The sequence below is a fragment of the Catharus ustulatus genome, chromosome 7, assembly GCF_009819885.2.
Source record: "Catharus ustulatus isolate bCatUst1 chromosome 7, bCatUst1.pri.v2, whole genome shotgun sequence".
Classification (NCBI taxonomy): Eukaryota; Metazoa; Chordata; class Aves; order Passeriformes; family Turdidae; genus Catharus; species Catharus ustulatus.
In genome coordinates, this window is record NC_046227.1 from 18,301,767 (window position 1) to 18,325,081 (window position 23,315).

A 23,315-nucleotide genomic window follows, 5' to 3' on the forward strand; every position below is an offset into this window, starting at 1 on the left:
ATAGCAACAAATGTCTTGCCAATGAATGCTTAAAACAGATTTAATGAACCACTGAATTTTTACTTTGAGTTAACATCAAAATTGTGATGTATTTTGGCAAGACAGAAAGAAAAGCAGTGCTGTAAATTAGGCTGCACCTAGCAATAACACTGTAGAGTGTAGTTCCAGTTGTCTGAGTTATCTGTTGCTGCATAGTAGGTTAATCAAAGTTAAATCATCTGTGAAATGGGTGGCTTTTGTTAAGCCGAATGTCTTCACATCAAGTTTTCCTATCTGTATTTCTGTACATTTAAGGCATGTACTAGACAATACAGAAACAGAATATTCTGAGTTGGAAGGGACCCACAAGGATCATACATGATTATACAATGGTATGTTATTTCTTTAAGAAATATTAAAATGCATAAATCCTGCATTCACTGTACCAGCATCCAAGAAGCAAATCCTATACACCATATTTTTTATTACTTGCTTAATATTTTATTTCTGTGTCCTGGAGATGTTAGCAGACAATCATTCCTCAAAGACTTAATGCAATAATACTGTCTGCAGTCAGCTGTGATTGCACATGCACAGTATTGTACAGCAGCACTAAGTAGCAAGTACCCAATTAGTCCTGGAAAGCCTTAATTCTGACAGCTGAGAAAAATCATATTCCCCTATACACCCATCTTTCTTTGGATTAACTGATTTCTAGGAGAGATCCCAATTTTATTGTTTCATAATATATAAGAATCAATCTTCCTAAGGCAGTTTCTCAAATACTTTGAGGTCAAAATAAATCAATATATTAGTACTGCAATAAAATAATGGAAGTTGTGAGAACTGTTAGAACACTAAATGCCTTCATCTCCTAAGGAAGCTGCCACATTTCAAGATTAATTTAACTGTTACACGAATCCAAAACAGGCAATCTCAAATGCCAAGTTGGTTTTTTTTTAGGACATGAAGTTTCTCCTATTTAACTCACTTGGTATGTGTTGCCACAGATATTTCCCTAACAACTAGAAATAGTTTTAATCTAAACTAGTTTACTTCTACTTCCTATCTGTTCCACCAAGCAGACTGGTTGTAGTGTGAATGCTTCCTAATTCAGTTTACAATGTGACTACATAACCACTGTAGCACACAGAACTGGAACAGAGAATTATTTAGTTTGGTGATTTGCCATGGCTTTGTTGGTTTTATTTCATGTACTGTCCTCCCCCACCCAAACAAGTGCTAGCACAAGGGGAACTAAACAAGCAGAATGACTGCAGAGCATATTTAATAAAACTGCTTCTCTTCTCCTTTTTCAAAAACAGCTGTTCCAACAGCATTTTAAAATCTCAAAATATATTATGAAGGGTCCAGTTCAATTTATAAGAAGCTGCAAACACTGAGCTAACCTAGCTCAGATGCTGCTGGATAAGGGACCTACTGCAGGTGTAAGTTCAGTTGCAAGCTCCACTTTCAAGTATACTTCACAAGGTTATTTTTGTTTACAATAAATGCACTCAGATAAGCACAACTCAGACTGTGAGAAGAAATAAGAATCAATAAGATATATTTTACAGAATTTAAATTTATCTAATTTCACCCTATAAATTCAGCATATTGCTTTAGTTAATTGTTTTAAGGAGTTTGGAGATGACCACTGTTCCACCCCACTACAGCAAATTTCAGCTACAGCCTATCTACTGTGAAACTCAGATCATACAATCCCAAGCAATTTCCACTGTCAGCAGGCAGCAGAAGTAGAACTCTTCAAGTACATAAACTTTGACCTAAGTCTTCAGATTCCATGAACCTGACAAAAGGGAAAAAAAGACCTGGGGGATTAGAGAAAGGAAATGTTGAGGGCATGGGAGAAATGAAAGCAGGAAAACACCAAACACCTACCTGTGCAGGAATACAGATAAAATGAAGAATAGAAAAAAAACACAGTTAGAGAAAAATCTTATCCTCTGGCTCACTGGAAGTGAAAGTTTGAAAGATATATGAAGTTTGAAAGACATATCCTTGCATAAACACCCAAAAGTTCACATACTAAAGAGCAGGAAAACACTAAATCATGAATGTAGAAGTAGGTCCTAAATTGCTAACATAGACACATACTCAAAATCAATCATATTAAACAACTGAAAGATTTTGTTGTAAAACTACAGACAAGCTACGTCAAGAGTAATATTTTCATTTGCAGATAAATTCAAGTGTTTCAGCATTGAAAAGCAAATCTTTACCCAACCATATTTTCTTTGGAAAAATTTATTTTTTGAAAAGCAAACAAGTCATGAATGAAAGCAAGCCTGCGTTCAATTGCTGAAAACAGAAACTACGTAAGTTATAAATAAATTAGTTCCTTCTTTTAAAACTCAAAGTACAAGCTTCAGGTATAAAAATTTAAATTCCTAATAAGTAGGGGGGTTAACTGCTAAGTTTTTTGTGGGATACACAGCCTTCAAGTAAGTTCATAGAATGTTAGGGGTTGGAAAGGATTTTAAAGATGATCTAGTTCCAACCCCCCTCGCATGGGCAGGGATACCTTCCCCTGGATCAGACTGCTCAAAGCCCCATCCAACCTGGCCTTAAACATATGCAGGGATGGGGGAACCACAGCTTCTCTGGGCAACCTATTCCAGTGCCTCACCACCCACACAGTAAAGAATTTCCTCATGATATCTAAGCTAATCTCTTCTGGTTTAAAGCCACTGCCCCTTGTCCAGTCATCCCATGCCTTTGTACAAGGTCCCTCTCCAGAGCTGGATGCAGCACTCCAGGAACAGAGGAGAGGGGCAGGATCACCTCCTTTGACCTGCTGGTCATACTGCTGAGGATGCAGCCCAAGATATGTTTAGTTTTCTTTTGGGCCACTTCTTGAGCTTGTCCAGGTCCCTTTGGGTGGCATGCAACCTTCAAGCATGTTAACTACCCCACTCAGCTTGGTGTCACCTGCAGGTGTGCTGAGGATGCACCCCTTCCCTCTGTATGTCAGTGATGAGGATCATAAATAACACTGGTCCCAGTATGGACCCCTGAGGGACACCACTTGTCACTGATGTACATCAGGACTCTGAGCTGTTGACCTCTGGATGGATTCAGCCAATTCCTTATCCATCTAACAGTCCATCCATCAAATCCATCTCTGTCCAATTTAGAGAGAAGGATGTTGGGGGGATCATATCAAAGGCCTTAGAGAAATCCGAACAGATGCTGTGTACACTTCCCATGTCCACTGATGTAGTCACTCCACTGTAGAAGGTCACTAGGTTGGTCAGGCAGGAGTTGCCCTTGTTAAAGCCATGCCAGTTACCTCAAATCACCTCCCTGTCCTCCAAATGCCAAGTTATGTGTGGATTCTTAAATGTCATAAATGCAAAATATATCCTGTTAATTTATCAGCTGTCAGCTAATTAAGGAACTCTCTGTGTAATCTGAACATATACTAGAAGTGTGAAAGCACCACATGTTTGTAGCAAGAGTGATGTTAAAAGAGATGCAGAATGGCAGTAACAGTTAAGCAAAACCTACAAAAATTTAGTAATAGAATTCTTATAAATTATCTTCCATATCAACCTTCACTTACCTTATTAAGTTTCAAGATCACAAGTGCTAGTTCTAATTCAGAACTCAGTCATCATTATTATATTAAAAGAAACCAAATATAACTTAATAGTAATAAATGAACCATTCACCTTCCTTGGGCTGAGTCATAATAGGTGTTTGCGTCTCCTTGGTGTAGGTAACAATTTCTCGAGGAGGAAAGTCAACTTGTGTGATTTTGGCCATTCCAAGTTTAACAGGTCCACGTCTAAATAAAGTTGTTTGAAAAATCAGAAAAAAAACCATTTAATTTTATTATTTCACATTTTGCATAGAATAATACCCAAGTGATTATGCCACAGCATTGTTTAGTCAAATCCAGTGGAAACTTCAAACAAGTCACGATTATGACTACTGTTTTATCATTATTATTTAAAATCAGCAGCTATTTATACATCTGTGACAAAAAGGAAGATGTGCACATATAAATATCTGGACATTAGGATATAATTTTAAATTTTTGCTCTTTGTGCTTGACTAGAATATGACACATCTTTATTGTCAGGGAACAGATCTATTCACAAGTCATGCTTGTACAGCAACAGTTCTAGGATTATAAACCTTGAAAACTAACTAAGTTATACTGAAGGAAAAAGCATTCCCTAATCTTTTAATTTTGCTGCCCTTTTTTTGTCCACCTCTAAGATACTATCTAGAATGCAGAACTGTCAGGCTGACCTGGAACTCACACTGATAAATAATTTATCCATAATACAGTTTTACAGCATAATACTGAAAACCTCTGAGCTTACTGACTTGAATGAAGGTAAATACAGCCAGCATCATACAACACATAATATATTCCAAAGCCTGCACAACATTAATTAAATCATTGTAGCCTTCTGTAAAACCTAATTGCAGTATGTAGTGTAGTAATACTGCAATGATCCAACAATTTACCTATTTCAGATTTAGCTTCTTATTATCCGCTCCTCTCCCAAGAGCTCTTTTTGAAAGGTTTTGGTGGGTAGAATTATGATTCACAATACAGGTTTTAGTTAGTGCTTATAAAGAGCTACAGCTTTTATAAACATATTTGTAAGAAAAGATGGGAGTTATTCTGTTTTTAAATTCAGTTATGCTAATATTTTAATTTTAAATAAATTACTTCTTAAAGTTTACATTTTGGCAAAAAAAAGACTCAAAGAAAACAACTTATTTGTGTTTATTAGAAATAAGCATCTAATTTATATTAAATGATATTAGTTTTTCCCATTGAAAGCAAACCGTGCTAATTCCAGGGATAGCAAATTTCTATTACTTACAAAACAGTTTCTTAACAACAAGTCTTAAAGGAAAAAATGCTCATACTTATTATCCATAAGCACATGAAAGAGGGAATATAAGAAATCTATGCAATACCCCAGATCGGAATCAGAGTGGAGCTGAAGAACTGATGGATCAGTATCCCAATGCAGCGTCCTGGTACCCCAGGTTGAACAATCATGCAGCATTAGCAAAAAAGGCCAGAGATTAGTGAAGCAAATATACACTATGAAATTCTAGAGTTACAGCAAGCTTATAGTTATTTCATTGTTCACAAGAAACAAGGCAATGCAACATCAGTTAAGGGAAATCCAGCAAACATTCAGTGCAATAACACATGCAGTAAATTCAAAAGTTAAGAAGCAAACAGAATTCAGAGCTATTAGCAAAGAATTAAATTATTTTAAAGGTTGAAAATTAAAGGTCTACAAATATTGCTTTAATGAAAAGCAAATATAAGTATTTAAAATACTGATAAAAACCACTAAAAACTTGAAATTCCTTTTAAAATATGTTGAGATTTGCTCAAGTTATATGAAGACAGATTTGTTAACATAATATAAACTTGCCCAGAGCAGTAAATATGTGGAGGAAACTGTCATATTGGTAAAGGAAATGAGTCAACACATAAGCCTTTTGGTAGTGGGGCCAAAAAGCTTTTCCACTGGGATAGAGATCTGCTAGAGTTTCCAAGATGTGACATTGCAGTAATTATGGGTTAAGCACTGCCTTGGGCTTGTAAGTGTCATCTGAGTTAGAGCCAACTCCATCTAAGACACTTAAAATCTCTTATAAATTGTGGGGTTTATATTAATAACATGTTTCAAAGTCATGTGGAATAACAAACAGAATGGATCCATTTCAAGTTGTACTAGAAGAAATGGAAAGGGGAAATCAATTTTTTAGCCTTCATCCCTTCTTCAGAAATTTTCATGTAGTCTACTGGCTATCAGGCTTAGGTGGAATTTTAGAAACACACTTGTAAGATATTAGCAGATTAACCTGCATGGTTTTTTTCAGACATTCTCATATGTTATCTGCATTGTTAAAAATAACTTTTCTGAATATAAAAAATGAAGAATATGCAATATTTTACTATGACAAGTCAATAAAAGACAATTTAACATTTTCAGCCCACACATGGTAACTTTTCTATTAACTAGGTGCAGAATTCCTAAAGTTAAAGTTGATCTGAAAAATATACACACAATACCATAAAAGCTCATAAATATGGGTGTGCCATGCACTACCTTGTTCCAGTGGGAAGTATGCATTAGAACTATTAATCATAATTTAATTAGGAATTACAAGTCCACTGTCTTCATATAAAGTCAATCAGCTGCATCCACAGCAACAGCTTAACACCCAAATCTCAAAAATCTTTTCATATTTTTTGTGCATTAAGGAACACATCATTTTAGCCTAAAGTTAATTACTTTGAGCAGACTTATTTGTTAGGTCTCTGCTATCTTTCTTGACCAAAAAGATTTAAGCTTAAGAGTTTTATTTGGTCCCTGAGACTTGAAGCTGGGTATTGCTTATATGTTGTTCCATCATAAGCAAAACTAAACCACCACCACAACCTTCATGTTGCAACGAGTACCTCAGCTTCAGATACAGATGCTGCATCACCACAATATGTCAAATATTTTCTCAACTTCTTAATCAAGTTTGAGAGGAACTTGGGGAGAAGGTTGTAAACATAAAACACTCCAACTTCTGCACCTGTTTAAGATCTAGCCCTTAATGAGGTAGCTTTCCTGCTTTCAAAGCATTATTTCCACTTTCAAAAGTTGCTTCAGTGGGACCAGGGACAGTCTGTCTTTTAAAATAGTTGAAGCCAAGAAGTAGTACAGGAGACACAGTTAAATATTTCTCAGAGATATTATCTTAAAATAAAGGTAACAGTCTAAGATAAAATTCACCTAATATATATGTACCAAAATGATGCAAAATAGTCTTTCTTTAGTTTTCCAGTTTGTTTTGCCTTCAGTTAAATTAATTTATCTACAAGCTTCAGTGAACAAATTTCCTGTTCTTCCACATATGTCCAGATTTCTCTGCATTCAGGCACTTTCCTAACACTTCCTATTTCTCTAAAAGTATTTTCTGTTTTTAAACTAATTCTATGAAGGATCCACCAACCTAAAAGTAAACTGGCTGTATTCTTTTCTAGTGTAGGACTTGCACTGTTGACTGAGGAAAAAAAGAGAAAGAACCAGGATCAAACTAGGAACCAAAACTCTTTACTAATGAAAATAAAGCAAGACAGATGGAAGTAACAGCAGGAGCACAGTCTGAACATGGCTCTACTACTTAATAAGAGAGTTACTGACAAAATTCAGCACCACAGAGGAGGCTTTATAATACTTTCATATTGGTAGGAGTCACCAATGAAATACCACATGTAACAAGGGATATCATACAGTCCAACTTTCATGTTCAAAATGTATGAACTTGTACTAATAAACTGATGAACTAATAAAATGAACTAATAAACCAGGATACAGACACCCATTTAGTGGGGGAAGGGAAGAATCTGCTGGTGGGAGAACAAGCAAGGGGACTCCCAACAGGAACTCCACAATGCCTTAAATTTAGCTGTATATTCACACCTCCTTGTCTTAAAGATGACAATTCTGAGACAGATTTGGTTTTAAAGTCTGAAAATGCATTAACTTTTGAGACTCAGGATATGGCTTTTCTCAAGGCTTCATAAGAAAATGCATGCATACAACATTGCATATGTTTGAGAACACACAATCAGAGTCCACTGCATTGATGAGGTAGAAATAAATTTAGTGCACAATGTGGCATTGCATTACAGGTATGTGGCCAACACATACTGTTTCACACTGAGTTTAAATTAAGTGTGAACTGAAAGAAAATATTTTCTTTTTTAAAGTCCTCATCAAATACTTATTTTTCTTTTTCCTTCTAGTGAACACAACTACATGTGTAAAATATATATTTAAAAAGACAATTAATAAGCAATAAACAACAATTTGAAATTTGCTTACTGCTCAATTAAGGAACAATTATATTGATTAATTAACATGACAGGCAACAATATTATACCTGAACACTGTTATGCATACAAGATGTTACTTCGGTCTTTTAAAAAGATGTTTCAAAGTAGTCCAACATTTGACTCCTTTTCCAAAACAACTGCTCATGTAACAACTGTAACTGATAACTGCTGCAGTTACTGTGCTTTAACTAAACTTCATTCACAATGTATGCTCACTAAATTTAAAGTATATAAACTTCACCTGCTGAGAATACCTTACCAATATTAATAGGCAGGTACTGCTCTTATTTGCAGACTGTGCATGGGAAACAGTAAAAGTACCCTTTGGAAGTAGTGTTTTCCTGCCTTATCACCCATATATCACCACTTGAAATATTTAACAGAAATATTTATCTGACTTTTGTTTAGAGCAGCATGTCTCAAACCATCACACTCAAAGAAGTGGTCAAACAGATGTGACAAGCACTGGCACCCAAAAAAAGGCCAAAACAACTGTGGCTGTACTAAGATGGAGTCATGTTTGGACAAAATAAGAGAATGCAAGGGCTGAAGATGTCTACTACACAGATGACATAAAATAATGAGAAATATGTTTCTGAGTAAGGGAAAAATCAGAAGTAACGCAAAGTCTGTAGACAGATCTTTTATTAGATCAACTGGGTATGGGAAAAAGTAAATAGTCTATCATTCATACCCATTCTCCTTTAGAAAAAGGGAAGAGTGCAAAAGTTAGACTTTTTGAGTTTGCAATTGTTTCAGACATTCATTTTACTTCACACTTGCAAGTTTGAACAACTCCACATTAATGCTGGCAACTTCAAGTCAGGAAGTATAGTTGCATTTCAAATTTTAAAGTAAAGCATTTCTGCAAAACAGTCACTTTTGTCAGATTCAACACTGTAACCTCATATTATTACAATCAAGTCATTAACCTTGACGTCTTCTAAATCTTAATTATTCAGAATGCAAGTATTGAGCAAAGGAGTGTGACAAGGAAAATGACATACCTGGATCCTACAGCACCATCCCCGGAGTCCTGGCTCCCGGCCTCGCTTGGCGTACTCACAGATTTGGAAGACGGAGAGGTAGGAGGAGGGACTAGATAGTGAAACAGACAGGTATCCGCTGTTACTACTCGCAGAGGTTGCACAGCTTAGGATGTTTGCAAATTAATTAAAAATGAAGTATTAAAAAAAAAGTGATGGCAAACAAAAAAATACATGGATGAAAATGAACAGTAGAAAGAGAGGGGAAAAGACAATGTTAACAATTCATGCTGGACTTTCATGCAATTGTTTGGCATTTATGCATCTGGAGCATACAAGAAGACATGGAGGGGAAGACATTTAAGAGAAAATGAATTGAAAAAATATTTTTAAACTGAACTTCTGACAAATGGTGACACTGATTTTCAAAGGGTAATTTCCAATGACTTGTGTTCCTTAAACATAGAAAAGACAGTTGTTAATACAGCTCTGACATTAGTCTTTATTAAAGGTTAGACAATGAATGTGTTTAACTGGCAATGTTATTTCAAAATACATAATCACCAAACTGTGAACCAAAAAAGTGGCTGTGTCACACAGCATCCTGTTATTTTTGTTCTAGTTTGAATCAAATCAATATAAATCTTGTGTATTACAAATCTTCTAGTATTAAGTCTTGAGAATGACCTTTGATTTTTTTTCTGCTTGACAGTAAACAGTCTAGTATCACTGTATTTAAACTTAAGTGTCAGTTCATCTGCAAGCAGAAAATAAAGAGTGCATTTACCATTTAAAAAGTAGCATGCTTTCTGGAAGTGATACATAATGAATGATATCAAGCAATCTGATACAAATACAAAACTACTTCGGTATTTCTTTCAACTTTTCTTTTTAGAAGCGGTCATTTTTAAATGAAACTTAGGGCTTAAACACAAGAATCAAGGGGTGTTTTGAAGGTTTTTATATGCTTCATTTTTCAGCAATATATAAAGCATTCACTGCTTAGCAACCCTTAAAAACCCCTGTAATCAACTGAACACAAATTATTTATATAAAATGCCATCTACTCTGTCAGTGGTTAAGCATGGGAGAACTCTGGATTTAGGTATGCAAGACTTTTACAGAATTCCTTGTAGTCACAAGTATACTGTGACTTCTAAAGAATTTTTCAGCCCCATCTCAAAACAGAGACATGGTTTGACAAAAGTTCTCCCTTAATTTTACCAATATAGCAGTGAAATCTTCAATTTATTAAAATTTCATTCCTCCTATGGGAGAGATCTTTTCTGTAGGTCTTGAGTTGTGTTTCATAAATTCATCCACACACAGATTTAGACCTTATATAACTGGGGGCATTTAGGAAAACAAATTCCGCAACTCATCCTCGCCATGTCGTGGTTAAGGTACAGCACAGGAGCTGCCCGCAGGCCTTTGCTTTGCCGCCTGTGTGCATCTTCGGGACACGGTGACATCGCGGCCCCAGCGCCGGAGCTGCAGCGCTCTCTTGTGGGGAAAGTGATTCCCGAGAAACCCTTCCCAAAATTCATGTGAGTCCCACAGAAACAACAACAGTCTTATGAAAAGACCAGATGGAATGACACCTACCCCAGAGAATTAAACCATAAAATTTGTTGAAAAATTGTTGAAAAGAATCCTGGTTCACTACCTTAACGCTTCTTATGCAGTAAATATAGTAGATATCAAAAACACACTGATACAGTCCCTTTTCCCATAAGGGAGCTCTCTCTCTAGCAGTTCACAGCATAGGAATTGCCTTAGGAATTAACACAATTTTCTAGGAAAGAATCTAATGTCAAGCAACCCCCCTCCACTGACAGTGCACAAGCTACCTCAGCTGCACACCAAGCCACAAGCTAGCATCAGTTGAGGCATACTGATACAATCACTGCATCTGCCAGCATCCAGTCAGCAGAAAAGGAGCTTGTGCCTTAGGCATGCTAACTGCAGGCAGCAAGCAGGACATTTTAACTTGATTAAGGATCCGTATCAGACCTGGTTAGCTTGAAAGGAAACAGAATTAATCCCCTGTGTACACTGAAGGGTATGATTAAGTAGCAGCTCAGTGGAATCAAACACAACATGCAGCACCTCTGAGTTTTTCATGAGCATACACATTAACTTGCTTTGAGGACTGGCTATTCTGTGGCTTTCAGATTCTCTGCCAGATGTAAAAAAAGCAAAAACCACATACATTCCTACAAAAACTCCAACTGCCTTACCACAGTATCATGTAAGGGAAGTGTTCAACTGAGTTTAGCAAAGAAAATCTGCAGCAGGTCAGAACTGATTACTTCAACAGCAATACACTGGTGCTAACACAGCCAAATGGAGTCTCTTGACTATTAAAACAGTTTGAATTACCAAAAATGCTGGGGCTGCTGGAATGTAAGCAGCTCTCATGGTGTTCACTTTTGAACACTTAAGAATTACACAAAACCAATTATGAAAATACAATCACAGATGCATCTGTAAGAAATTATTACTTTTTTATTCACAAACCCATTTCAATAGAGCCCCACCAAGACACCAAACTGATAAGCTTCAAACCCCTTTGATTTCAGAGCTGGAGACAAAAAGGAAAGTTGCATTATCATGTTTCTTGCTTTCATCTTCCATAGGGATGTGCCTGAGTAAAGGCAAAAAGCAAGAGCGGGTATGGTAACACATCCAAGAGCTGCACAGATACCAATCATCACCCTCGGAAGCTAATTTTTATACTTAGTGTTGCTATTGCTCCATCAAACTCAGGTATTTGAGATAAGAAAAACCAGAGTATAAAAGACATGGAAAAGAAACAAGCCAACTCCACACAAAAATATCAGCATTAAAATGTGGCACTGTGGAAAAGAGTAAGGAAAAAAATGCAAGAGAATAATGAGCATGAAAAAGAAGAGGGGAAAGAAAATGCATACATGATACATATTTTTAAACTAATATACTTCAAATAGTCCACTAAGTGTAAATAATGTTATTTTATTAAATAATGTTATGTACTGTGTACTGAAGCACATCATTTAACATTTATAACAGATCATGAAGGGCAAAAGATATAAAACCCAGACATGTATAACGCCCAAAAAAGTGGCCAGAGAATTATTGTTAGTTATATAAATACCTCAATCCTAATGAAAACAAACAAACCACCACCATAAAAAACCCAAAAAAACCAAACAACACAAAGCCCCAAAAAACACTTCACCAAAAAAAAAAAAAAGACTTAACAAAAAACTCCCAAACGTTTATTTCAAACAAATAGTAACATTCCTACCAACAGGAGACTCAGGTGTCAACCCCATGCTCTGAAGTAATGCTTCAGCTTCTCTTCTCTTCTTTTCAAGATCAGATTCTTCTTGTACTGGAAGAACTTCTTTCTTCTGGTCAGTCTAAAAATTATTCAATAATTAAGTTATAGCCTTTAACCCTTCATTTCTTTTGAGACCCCACAGGGGTTTTTGTAATACTGAAAACTATAATCAAGTAGGTTAGATATGTAATTTCAGTTACTCTGATGGTTCTTTTTTGTAGATAAAGTAAACAGACAGGAATAACAATGTTCCAAAGCTTTGGTACTGTCTTTAAAGGACATATATAAACATGCAAAACGTGTCTGTGTATTTAACAAAATTACTAACACTTCATAAGATTAAGAGTACCTTTTTTAACACTAATCCTAAGCACTGTAAAATGCAGAGTGAAAAAAACATCCTGTACCTAGGTATAAAAGTATTTTAGAGACAGTCATATGGTTCTTATTTTTAAATTACAATAACTGTGTCAAAGAAAGTTGTGTTATCTGCTGGATATAAAAAAAAGTACACCTCCACCCCCTTTCATTTAGAAATAGTGCAAGTTCTACTGCAAAAGATGTTGAATACTCTGTATCTTTCTACTCTTAGTTAGCTGCTTTTTAAAAAAGCAATTCAGGCAATACATTGCTACAAGATCATTAGGATATAATTTGAGCTACTTCTTTCTCCTTTTTGTCTGAATCATGTAGTTGGCAGCTACCCAGTCTTCAGTCATATGCTGATTTAGAACACCAACTAGATCATAACCAAAACACAGAGAAGTAATGAAAAAGTACCCCAAAACATACCAGCAAAAGTTTCTTTTATGAGATACAATTTGCATTCAGGAGAAATAGTAATCTATCGTTGATTGTCACATATTTGAGTAGCAAGAAATCTAGAAAACTGTTAACAAATCAAATGTAACACAAAGTACCACATACATCCTGAGTATTGCTCAGATTTTAAAATTCAGCCTAGAGATAGGTCAAAGAGCAGAAAGACATAGCACATTGTTTGTACAGTGATAATATTGACAGTCAGATAATTCCTACAGACATCCTCAGACCGTACTTCAGACATGAGTTCTTTAAATAACACCAATCACAACTCATTAAGCAGAGCTTTCATGCAATAGGTCAGAGTGATTTGATTAATGATGTCACATGCATACAGATAGTTCTAGAAATCTGAACTTTATGCTTGTGTAAGACATTAATTTTGAAAAATCTTTTAAAAATCCAGCTTATCACATGGACTAGTGAAAAGAAAACAGTAAGTGTTTGTATTATCAGAAAATTAAAGTGCTACATTTACATTAGCAGCAACCATTAAACAGACACTCCTGGAACAGGACATGGGAAATGATGATGGGAACCTACTCCTAAATGTTGGGCAAGTTACATATGCAAGTCAATTTTCAAAGTAAAAATTATTTCTTACTTCTTTCTTCTTTCTTTCTTCCTCCTTTCTCTTCTTCTCCTCTCTGATCTGAGCTAATCGTTGCTTCTTGCGCTCCAACTCCGCCTTCAGCTCACTTTTGTCAGACATGGCTGAAACACTGATCAACAGAAATCATGTCACTGTTTGGTTTTTGTTATGTTTGGGTTTCTTTGGGGTTTTTCTGTTGTTGGCTTGGTTTTTTTTGGTTTTTGTTTTTTTTTTTTTTTTTTGTTAGTTTGGGCTTTTTTTTAAGACAGCAGCTTTTCTTTCCAGAAGCTCTCCACAAAGAAATTGCACTAGCTTACCAAAACCAGCTTACCAGAAGCCTGAGAAGTCAACAATAATTGAAAAACCCCACATTCCTATTTTTAATATTTTTCCACTTAACACATTCTCAATACTGAAGTGATTGGTTTAAAACCAACAGATGGAACCATGTCATGATGACAGTATCCATTTCTAAGGTAGGTCTGATTTGAAGGAACTACTTTGAAAGAAACCTTAGGCACTGAAGATGTATCTGATCTTGCCATAGGATTTCTGCAGCTACAAAACCACCTGTGAGACTGAAGACAGCAAAAAAAGCAGCTAGACAATATTTTCCTTTCATTTTTCACTTCAACAGCTAAATATTTGCATGCTATAACTTAACAGTATGAAAGCTATATATCCTTCTACAGCCCATTCTATGATTTAGAGTAAAAATTTATTAAAATATTTAGTAGAATTATTATAAATTATAAGGCAACGTAAGTACAAGTGTGGTGGTAAAACACATGCATTATATTTTTTTTTCTCAAAACTGTTACACAGCTAATAAATTAGAGGATCATTTTAAGACAGAGATGCTACAAAAAGTTTTGCTATGTAACTAACTCAAATAAAAACAAGAAGGTCAACAACAAAAGGTGAAAACCCTATAAGTTTAAAACTTCACAAAGATTTAGAACACAGGTAAGAAAAACTGTGTTAAAAGGCTAATTGAAGAACTTGATTTTACTGTTTTTAAGCAAAGTCAAGTCAGTAAAGAAAATGCACAAGTGGTCGTACAACGAGGCAACCATAAATGTTTGAATACAGTAAGCTTGCATAAGGATACAAAATTAAGCGTTAGTAATATGACTATGTGCTAATTTAAAATAAAGAATACTTGCAAGTGTTTGCATAGCACAGCTAAGCACAGAAAGGGATACAAAATGTTGCAAGCCTCCTATGTCTATCCCTGTATCTTAGTAATAAGTATACTGGACTAAATGTATGTATTCCTTCATGTCGTCTGTTAGCACTAAAGTGCTAGTAAAGAAATAATCTACAGTCAGCATTTCTAAAAGGCATTCCCGTGTCCCCTCAGAGCAGCACCAGGAAAAGCGCGTTGTCACACCCTGGACTGCCGCCCGGGCAGTGCCGGCGCGGGGAGAGAAGCAGCACAAACCGAGCGCACCCGAACGGAGGGGACGGGAGCCCAGCCCACCCCTCCGGGAGACGACCGCGGTACGAACCTGGTCCGGCCAGAACCAAAGTCCCCTCCCAAATCCCACAGGGACCGTCCCGGGGAGAGCGCCCGGCAGCCCGGACAGGGCCGCCCCACGCCCCGCGGCCCGGGAGAAGGCAGCACCCGCAGCCTCTCCCACTCAGTGAGCCCGGCGCGGGCCGGCCCCGGCCCCACCCTGCTGCCGCAGCCCTCGCTGCACAGAGCGAGGCCGCAGGAAGGGGCGTCCCCACCGGGCGGCAGCAGCGCTGGGCGCGGCGCGGCCCCCTGCGCACCTGTCCGCGGCTCCTGCCCGCCGCTCCTGCCGTGCGCCCGCCGCCCTCGGCCCCGCGCCCCTTCCGCCGCCGCACAAAGGCGCCGACAGCTGGCAGGCGGCTGCCGACGGCAGACGCCGAGGGTCAAACCAGCTCCGAAGGCGTTGCGGGATGCGCAAAAGTCTACGGGAACTGCGGAAAGACGCAGAGATCTGTGCAGTACAGTACCCAATACCCCACTTGTCCGCACCGTGAGGACCGGCAGTCGAAAACGAATTAACACGGAGAACAAGCGCGAAGCGACGCGCGGACGGGGAGGCTCCAGAGGCCTGGCACCACACCCCTCCGCGGGGCGCTGGCTAGGGAAGCCTCTCGGAGAACAACGACACCCAGCATGCAGCGCGCACAGCTGGATGGGCCTCATCGCCGGAGCTCCCCGGCCATGGGCGCGGCGCCGGCCGCGTGTTGCATGATGGGAGTCGTAGTCTTCCGGAGCAGGGACGCACCGGCAGCCTGCGCTCGGCGCCTACGGGGCGCGGGGAGCGAGCGCCACCACCTGCCGTGGAGTGCGCGCGCGCGTGGGTGCCGTCCCTGATTCGCTGATGGCGGGAGCGCGCGCCTGGGGCGCGCGTCGAGCTCCCCTCACGGGGACGTCGGCTGTGGCCGCGGGCAGGGCCGGAGCGGGATCCGTGAGGGGGGCCGCGCCTTCGCCTCTGCTTTGGCTTCCGGGCTGTGAGGGACGATCCACGTAATGGCCCTCTCGCAGCCTGGTGTGAAAACCAGTCGTGTCGATGCGGACGCTGATGGAACTGTATGGTTTTAACCGCGGGGCCCACTTGCGGCCGGTGGCCATAATCTCCCTAGTGACATGGGAATAACGAGTATAAACGCCTGATTCGGTGCGGGCGTCAGGCCAGTGACAAAATGGCCACCGCAGGCGGTGCTGTGTGCCTGTCAGCCGGTGGCGTTGGGCTGCCCCGGCCGCACGGCGGGTCCGAGCGTCGTGCAGGAGTGAAGTTACACAGCTCATTTCGGTATAGCTCCACACTGGTGGCAAGTGAACTTGCTGTTTCCCACTCGCCCTAAATAAATATTTGTATCCTGTGGAAAGCTATATCAAAGTCCTATACCTATTCTTGGTAACTACTGGCCTAGTGCTAGTGATTTCTCTCTCAGTGAAGAGCTGGGTCCCACAGCCTGCTCATCTGCCAGAACTGCGCTTACCAAAGCAGAATTACAGGGAAGATTGCCGTAGTTCAAGTGGAGCATGTGTTCACAACACCCTATGAAAAGCAGTTTTTGGAGCCAATAACTATCAACTCCAGAGCAGGTTAAATTTTCTGCTATTACAGAATTGGACTAATTTACTTGCAGTGACTGGATCTATAGATAGTTATGCCCAGTGAGTGTATTTTTGAAACTTGTCCTGACAAGCACTGGAAAAAGGCTTCATTCACAGTCTGGCTTTGTTACAATTCTGTTAGGTATCACAAACTGAACTGTTTGATTGGTGCTTTGCTGGGATAGCTGCTAGGAAAACTTCAATTGCTGCAGGAATCAATGTTGATTATTTACTGTAGTGTTGCATGTGAGTCAGGGTTCATACTGTACCTTAACACATTTATGAAAACTCTCTGTTGTTAGGCTTCTGATAATTTAATAACCTTCATACATTTTTAAAGAGTTTCTCCCCTCTTTCCTGTTCTGCTAGATGGACACATCTTTTTCTGTCTTGTCAAGATAAGGTGAGGATGAATGATGAGTTTTCTGAGATGAGAACCCTTTTGCAGTCTGGTAACCTTTGGCACTAAACATACACTAGTGAATGGTCCAGCACTCGAGAGTGATTCCCTGTCAGGAACTATAGAAAATAGGTTTACCAGCGGAAAAATTCCGAGTTCTCCTTCCTCAGTGTGGTCTGCATATGGTCTCAATTTTTCCTATTATGTGCTTAAGACAGGAGATAATGAGAGCTTCTTAAAGGATACTGTAATTCATCAAAACCTGCCCTAGTTCAAGTGATTTTATGAGAGGGTATGAGAACTGCCAAGAGATCAGCCCAAAGGAATTATTTTTAGCTGTGTTGTATGCTAGGCTATATTCTTCCCTCAGTTTGTGCACCTGTTTCCCACTGACCTTTCTGGAAGTTTGTGTACCCATCAAAAGAGGAGAATACGTTTGAATATTTGTTAAGATGATAACAGATTCCTTTTGTATGGATCACGTTAGCATTACTAGCCAAAAAGATCGGAGGGTAAATTGGAAGACAGAAAGTGTGCACTTTTTTTTTCTGCTGTAACTGTTAGCTCTAACAGTTAAATTTTCGTGCTTTCACATTGTTACAAGCTTAGTTGAGTCACTGACTCACAACATCAGTCAGATCTATTCAATAGACACTGAGGCCATGGAGTCATTTTACTGAAAACAGAAATCGAATTTGTTCCTTTTCTGCTTCTTTCGTAAGAAACTTGCTAATGTGTCGGAAGAAGCCCTGAAAACTTACATGCATTCAGAGTGCAGTTAAATGATAAACACATAAGCATCAATTTTTCTTATAAAATCTTTCTTAGTATATCTTCTACTTCTTAGCATAAATCTTTACTTTTAACATAAGCTGCAAGGCAGTAGATAGTTGAAAATGCATTTATTACTAGCAGAATCCAAGCTCCATATTTATACCATATTTACAAAACACTTGAGCAGCAAGGTTTGACTCAAAGGAAAAGTGAACATTAACATTGCCAAGACCTGTGGTGATGACACCTATGATTAAAAGCACTTAATGAAGAAAAATTTGGGTTTGTTGACTCTCAAAACCATGTGTCATGGGAAACACAGACACTTAGGTCTATACAAGTTCATACACACACGTATATATACATATATTCTTCTGGCACAAATCTACACATGTAATTTGGTAGTTTTTGTTCTGTGTTACATATACAAGGCATGGTCTTTTTATAGCAATAGCATGCTATTTTTATATAACATGCTATTTTTATAGCAATATGGCAAGAAATAAACAGCGTTATTTTTGTTACTATTGTGTATGCCTCTAGTGCTAGCCAGCTCCAACACATTTACAGACATGTTTGTAGGAGAAAAATGTATTTACAGTTGAAGTCAGTGGATGTGTGTGATATTGAAGTAATACTGTCATTAATCAGGAAAAATATTTTAAATTTCACTATAGTTACAGATAATTTTCACCATTCATTATACTAAAGATGGCTGCAGTTCAGCAGTGATGTAAAACAAGTGTTCTATATACTTAATTCATCGTGTATTTTCACAAACAGGTACTGATTGGCTGTTGTGATATTTTTATGACAATAATAAAGAGTTCAAGAGGAAGTAAAAATTTCAAATCCATGACATTTTAAAATTTCCTCGGTTTAATTTTTATGTTTAGTAATAAATCTAGCATTTTGTAGCGTTTCTTTCTCTGAGCCAAAATAGCTCATTGCTATACATAAAAAATTCATCCTAAAAGGAGCATTTCTCCAGTTTTTGTCCTTGCTCTGGAATTGTGGACTCAAGGGACTTAAATTATGTCTTTTTCACCTAATATAACAGGAGGAAAACCAGTGTTTTGCCCTGGGTAGTTTGTGTCACTGGTTACCAGGTTACAAATGTATCTTTATTTTCTCTTAGTCTCAGTTGCTTAATGTGTCAAATTAACTGTTCTGATTTCAATAGCAATATTCCTTACTGCTAAAGCTATGTGATTTGATATTTGAAAAGAAGCCTTTTTGAGTGGAAGGCACCATATGTAATTTGGAGTGTTACTAAAACCATATCTGCATGGAATAGTTCATAACTTTCTTCCTAGCAAGAAAATCAACAATTGAATCTTACCTATGTGGTTTCTGAACTTTTCTTCCTGCCACATTTCAATGGCTGACAGAGTAACCCTTGTGACACAGGTGTGAAGTAAGGGTGACAAATACTATACAGAGTTTTACAGGAATTAACTCAAAATCAGTCCCGGATATTCAGTTGATTGTTAAAAATTGCCCTTCCATCTCTTAGTCCCATGATCAATTCAGAAGAACATACAAGTTTTCTTAAATATAAAACACTATTTAGAAATAAACATTTTAAGTGAAGGCAAGCTCTAAATCTGTGAAATTAAAACACGACCTGCATTGGGAGAAAATTTTTATGGGCTGTTGTTTGAACTCCTGATATGCGCTAAAACAAATTTCATACTTATTCCCTTTGGGAAGGCAAACTACTTTTCATAGAAAAGGATCAAAAGCATCAGAGTGGATATAGTATGTAAATAATAGGAGGTGGGACAGTGAGGGTAGAAGATCTGATGGACACTTACGGTTCAAAGAATTCAGCACTTTTCATTTATGCTGGAAAAAATGTAAATGATGTCACCCTTGCCTCCTAGTGCAAAGTTATCAGACAGACAATCACTAAGTGATACCACTGACATTAAAATGGCTGGAATGTTCTTTACTTCTATTTTATTTCTTTTGGAAACCTTACACTATCGTATTGCAAATGAAACAAAAATCCACATATGATGGTGTAAGAAACAAAGGTTTGTCTGTAGTTTCAATGCTGGATTATTGTTGTATCTCAAAGCTAATTGAAATCCAAGATGTTTGTATCAAAGCTGAAATGAGACCCTGACAAATACCTTTCTGCCCCAGTGGAAATGTAATCTTTCTATTGAACATTTTTGTCCTGGTAAATTCCATCTGCAATAGGCAAAGGCATTTTGCATTTGAATCAAGAAGGTCACTCCTTTGGATCAGATGATACAGTGTACACTCCACTTGCCTTTAGATGAAATTGATCCTTTACAGCATTGAACATAAGACTGCATTTTTTGCACCTAATTATCTTATTGTTTCATCTAAATGAATTTGGAATGCTAACACTACCAGCCCTTTTTCATCTTTGTGCGTATCAGTGAGACAATTCTCTGAAAAGCCTTATTCTTAGACAGTAATACTTTAAAAATATTCAGTTGCATTTCTTTGCTAAATAAATCAGAATAAAATCAGTGTTTCATTTATTGGTAGAATCGAATCTTTAATAACATTTTCCTCACTTTTGCAGCAGTAACACAATAGTTCTACGTATAATTACTCAAACTTGTTTGAGTAATCTTTTTTAGTATCTAGTAACTAAAGTATGTATTCAACATTTTGATTGTTTTACTCATAAATAATGCCATTGACTTCAGTGTAGATAAGTACCATGAAACTGAATGGCAGTTGCACTGTGTTCACTCTTCAGTGTAAAAACTTTCATTGCCTTTGGAAATGTGACTTTTTTGTTTATTTAATATAAAGTCAATTGTACTGAGTGTATGTACAAAAGTGTGTAGATTATTTGTACAAAACCAAAGGAGGACTGCTTTGGAAGGGCTATTTTGAAATGCATAAATAGCAGCTAGGTCTCTGCAGGTATGACCTGTTCATATTTAAATCAATGGAAATTTCACTGCTGACTGCAGTAAATGCTGCATCAAAACCCCAACTCTTTCTGAAAATCAATTAGATGTGTTCTTAATACACTTTCATGCCTTTGAAAATCTTTCTCTAAATTATGGATGGAAGCCAATCAATTAGACCTTAGAGTTCATTTTATTAAAACAAATCCCACAATATTGTGCAAAGTGAAATATAATGCTTAAATTTACTGGCTTTTATTCATTCAGAAAGATTAAGCAATATCCATGATTGTCAAACCACCTTGTTTTATTTACTGTAACATGTAGGACTCAACAGAATGCTGATGTGATTCTGTGTGTTTTGAATTGTTTCTGCACTTGAAGAACAGTGCTGGTACTAGGAAGTGGAGCAATGAGAACTTGCTGTCAGGACATGGACTAAAATTAATTTTAAATAGACTTAAACTTTGCTAAGAAAATGTTGGAAATGCTTTTAGACTTTTCTTAACCAACTAAAGTTCAGTAATAGTGGATACCAAAAATATAATTATTAGGGAAGTTTAAACAGTATTTAGTGTAAAAAGACTGTGGCTTGTTCTGATTTGTATTTATTTTGAATCTTTCATTGTTCACAGGAGATCCAGTGCTGGCTGAAGAGTACATGACACGAGTTGGCAGGTGGCACAGCATAAGGTTTGCATAAAGCTAATTTTTCCATTTCTCCCATGTTCATCTGCTGTCATTCAGGTGCCAAAATCTGTTTCCTTAAACTGCATTATTGTTAAATGAATATATATCGATATCACCATGTTGTGCATCACTGTACTCTATTACCTAGAACATATTCTTTTGAAATCTTAGCCAGTTACACTGCTTTTATAGATTTAAAATTACAACATTACCATCTATTTTGTATTTAGTAATTTGTAATTAAGCTGTATTTTACCTAGATATTACCTAGACAGCATATTTATTATTAAAAATATTGTATAAACTAAAATTATGTAATTTAGGTAACATAGCAATACATGCATATAGTGTGCATGTTACCTTATGCATAGTTCTTATAGTAAAGATATTGAGGTTATTATTAAATTTATTTAATAAATTCAGATACCGAGTCAAGTCAAAAGATGCTCTGAATACCTTAGAGCTGTTACAAGACCAGAGAGAAGATAGACTTCAGAAGGAATTTCAAAACAAACAAACAAACAAATTAAAAGTCGTGCTTGGGGTACTACTATATCTTATTTACTTATAATTAGGAGAGAAAATATTTTTAAAAGAACAAAAATAAGGAACTACTGCATTTGATAAGTATTTAATGAAACCAATTGTATCTGCATATACTAGTCTGATCCTCTCAAACTACTGAGTGGTTCTCTTCAAACTAAAAATGGAAAAAATGTGACTGTTAGCCTGAGAACAAGTATGATAGTTATTGGTCTGGAGATAATTGCTTTGAGAAGTTATTTTAAGCTAATGAGAAGTTAATAAAAGAAAAGTGCCATTTCAACCAAGTAAGTGTAATAATATCAGCTAATGCAGAAACGCATTCTGGGAGTTAAAAATAAACATTGCAAAGCCTGGAATGGCCAGTATGGAACACAGAAATGTATCCAAGTGAGTAAGCATCAAATGAAGGATTATCCTTACTTGTGGAGAATCCATTCCAGCAAGAAATTGAACCATGGACTACTGCATCTGAAATTTGTAGGACTCCCTGGAGAGCTAAAAGGGACTCTGCAGATTCTGTCATCAGTATGCCAAAGATGTCTGCTCTGTACTGTAGTGCTCAAAAGTAAGTGTTCCCCAGATTTCCATTTTTAAAGGACTTCTTTCAGAATACTGATCAAACCTTGGTGTTCTGAGTTTTTAAAGGTACAGCGAGGTTTTCTTTGCTGTTGTTTTACATGTGAATGCAAGAAAGAAGTTCTGATTAAGGTTCTAAAATTAGAGCGAAAATGTTGTCATGTTCTGAAATAGCTTGAAAAGTAAACAGACTACTACTAAATATGCAGGCTAACCACAGAAAAAGAGAGAGGATGAGCATTTAAAGAGAAATATTTTATTCTGTATTCAGCTTGAAGTGAAAGACAGCCAGGTGTGCAAAACTAGGTGACAGGAGACTGGGGAAGTGTGCAGGATGAAGCTTCTGAGACTGCTGAATAAAGATGTTAGGTATGAATTAGAACTGATTTGGTACTGGAGGGTCTGCCAAAACCATGATGCTGTAATACATTGATGCAGGAACATTCTCCATATATTGCATGTACCTCAAACAACATCGTGCTAGACCACACAACTGTCTTTTACTAGGATGCCTGTTTTGTTTGGAAAAGGATTGCATTGTGAGATTCTGTCTCTGAACTAGAGGTAATGTGATCTGTAGAATCAATACTACAAAAGATTTCACAGTTTTACTGGATTTTTAAAACTTTGTGTTTTGTATTTTTCCTGCCACACATCCAGATAGAAGGCTTACTACAGTGCATTAGTCTTCTCATGTCATCAGGAAACCTGTGACACGTTTTAAAATT

The 23,315-nt window shown here is 37.4% G+C and overlaps 1 protein-coding gene across 6 annotated transcripts in view; it reads right to left on the reverse strand.

The window, feature by feature from the left end:
• The window catches only part of DYNC1I2 (dynein cytoplasmic 1 intermediate chain 2), a 29,544-nt gene extending 13,758 nt beyond the window's left edge, over positions 1–15,786 (reverse strand). Inside the window, exons 1-6 of one of the 6 annotated variants that reach the window (XM_033064193.2) lie at positions 15,610–15,786; positions 13,617–13,734; positions 12,155–12,269; positions 8,887–9,031; positions 4,945–5,004; positions 3,675–3,790 (exon numbers count right to left, since the gene is read on the reverse strand). In XM_033064193.2, the coding sequence (XP_032920084.1) occupies positions 3,675–3,790; positions 4,945–5,004; positions 8,887–9,031; positions 12,155–12,269; positions 13,617–13,724 (544 nt within the window). In that variant the 5' untranslated portion in view covers positions 13,725–13,734; positions 15,610–15,786. Of the gene's footprint in view, positions 1–3,674; positions 3,791–4,944; positions 5,005–8,886; positions 9,032–12,154; positions 12,270–13,616; positions 13,735–15,115; positions 15,208–15,380; positions 15,585–15,609 lie in introns of those variants that run through there. The other 5 variants (XM_033064192.2, XM_033064196.2, XM_033064194.2 and 2 more) reach the window with 5 other exon arrangements.
• Between the last annotated feature and the right edge of the window lie 7,529 nt (positions 15,787–23,315).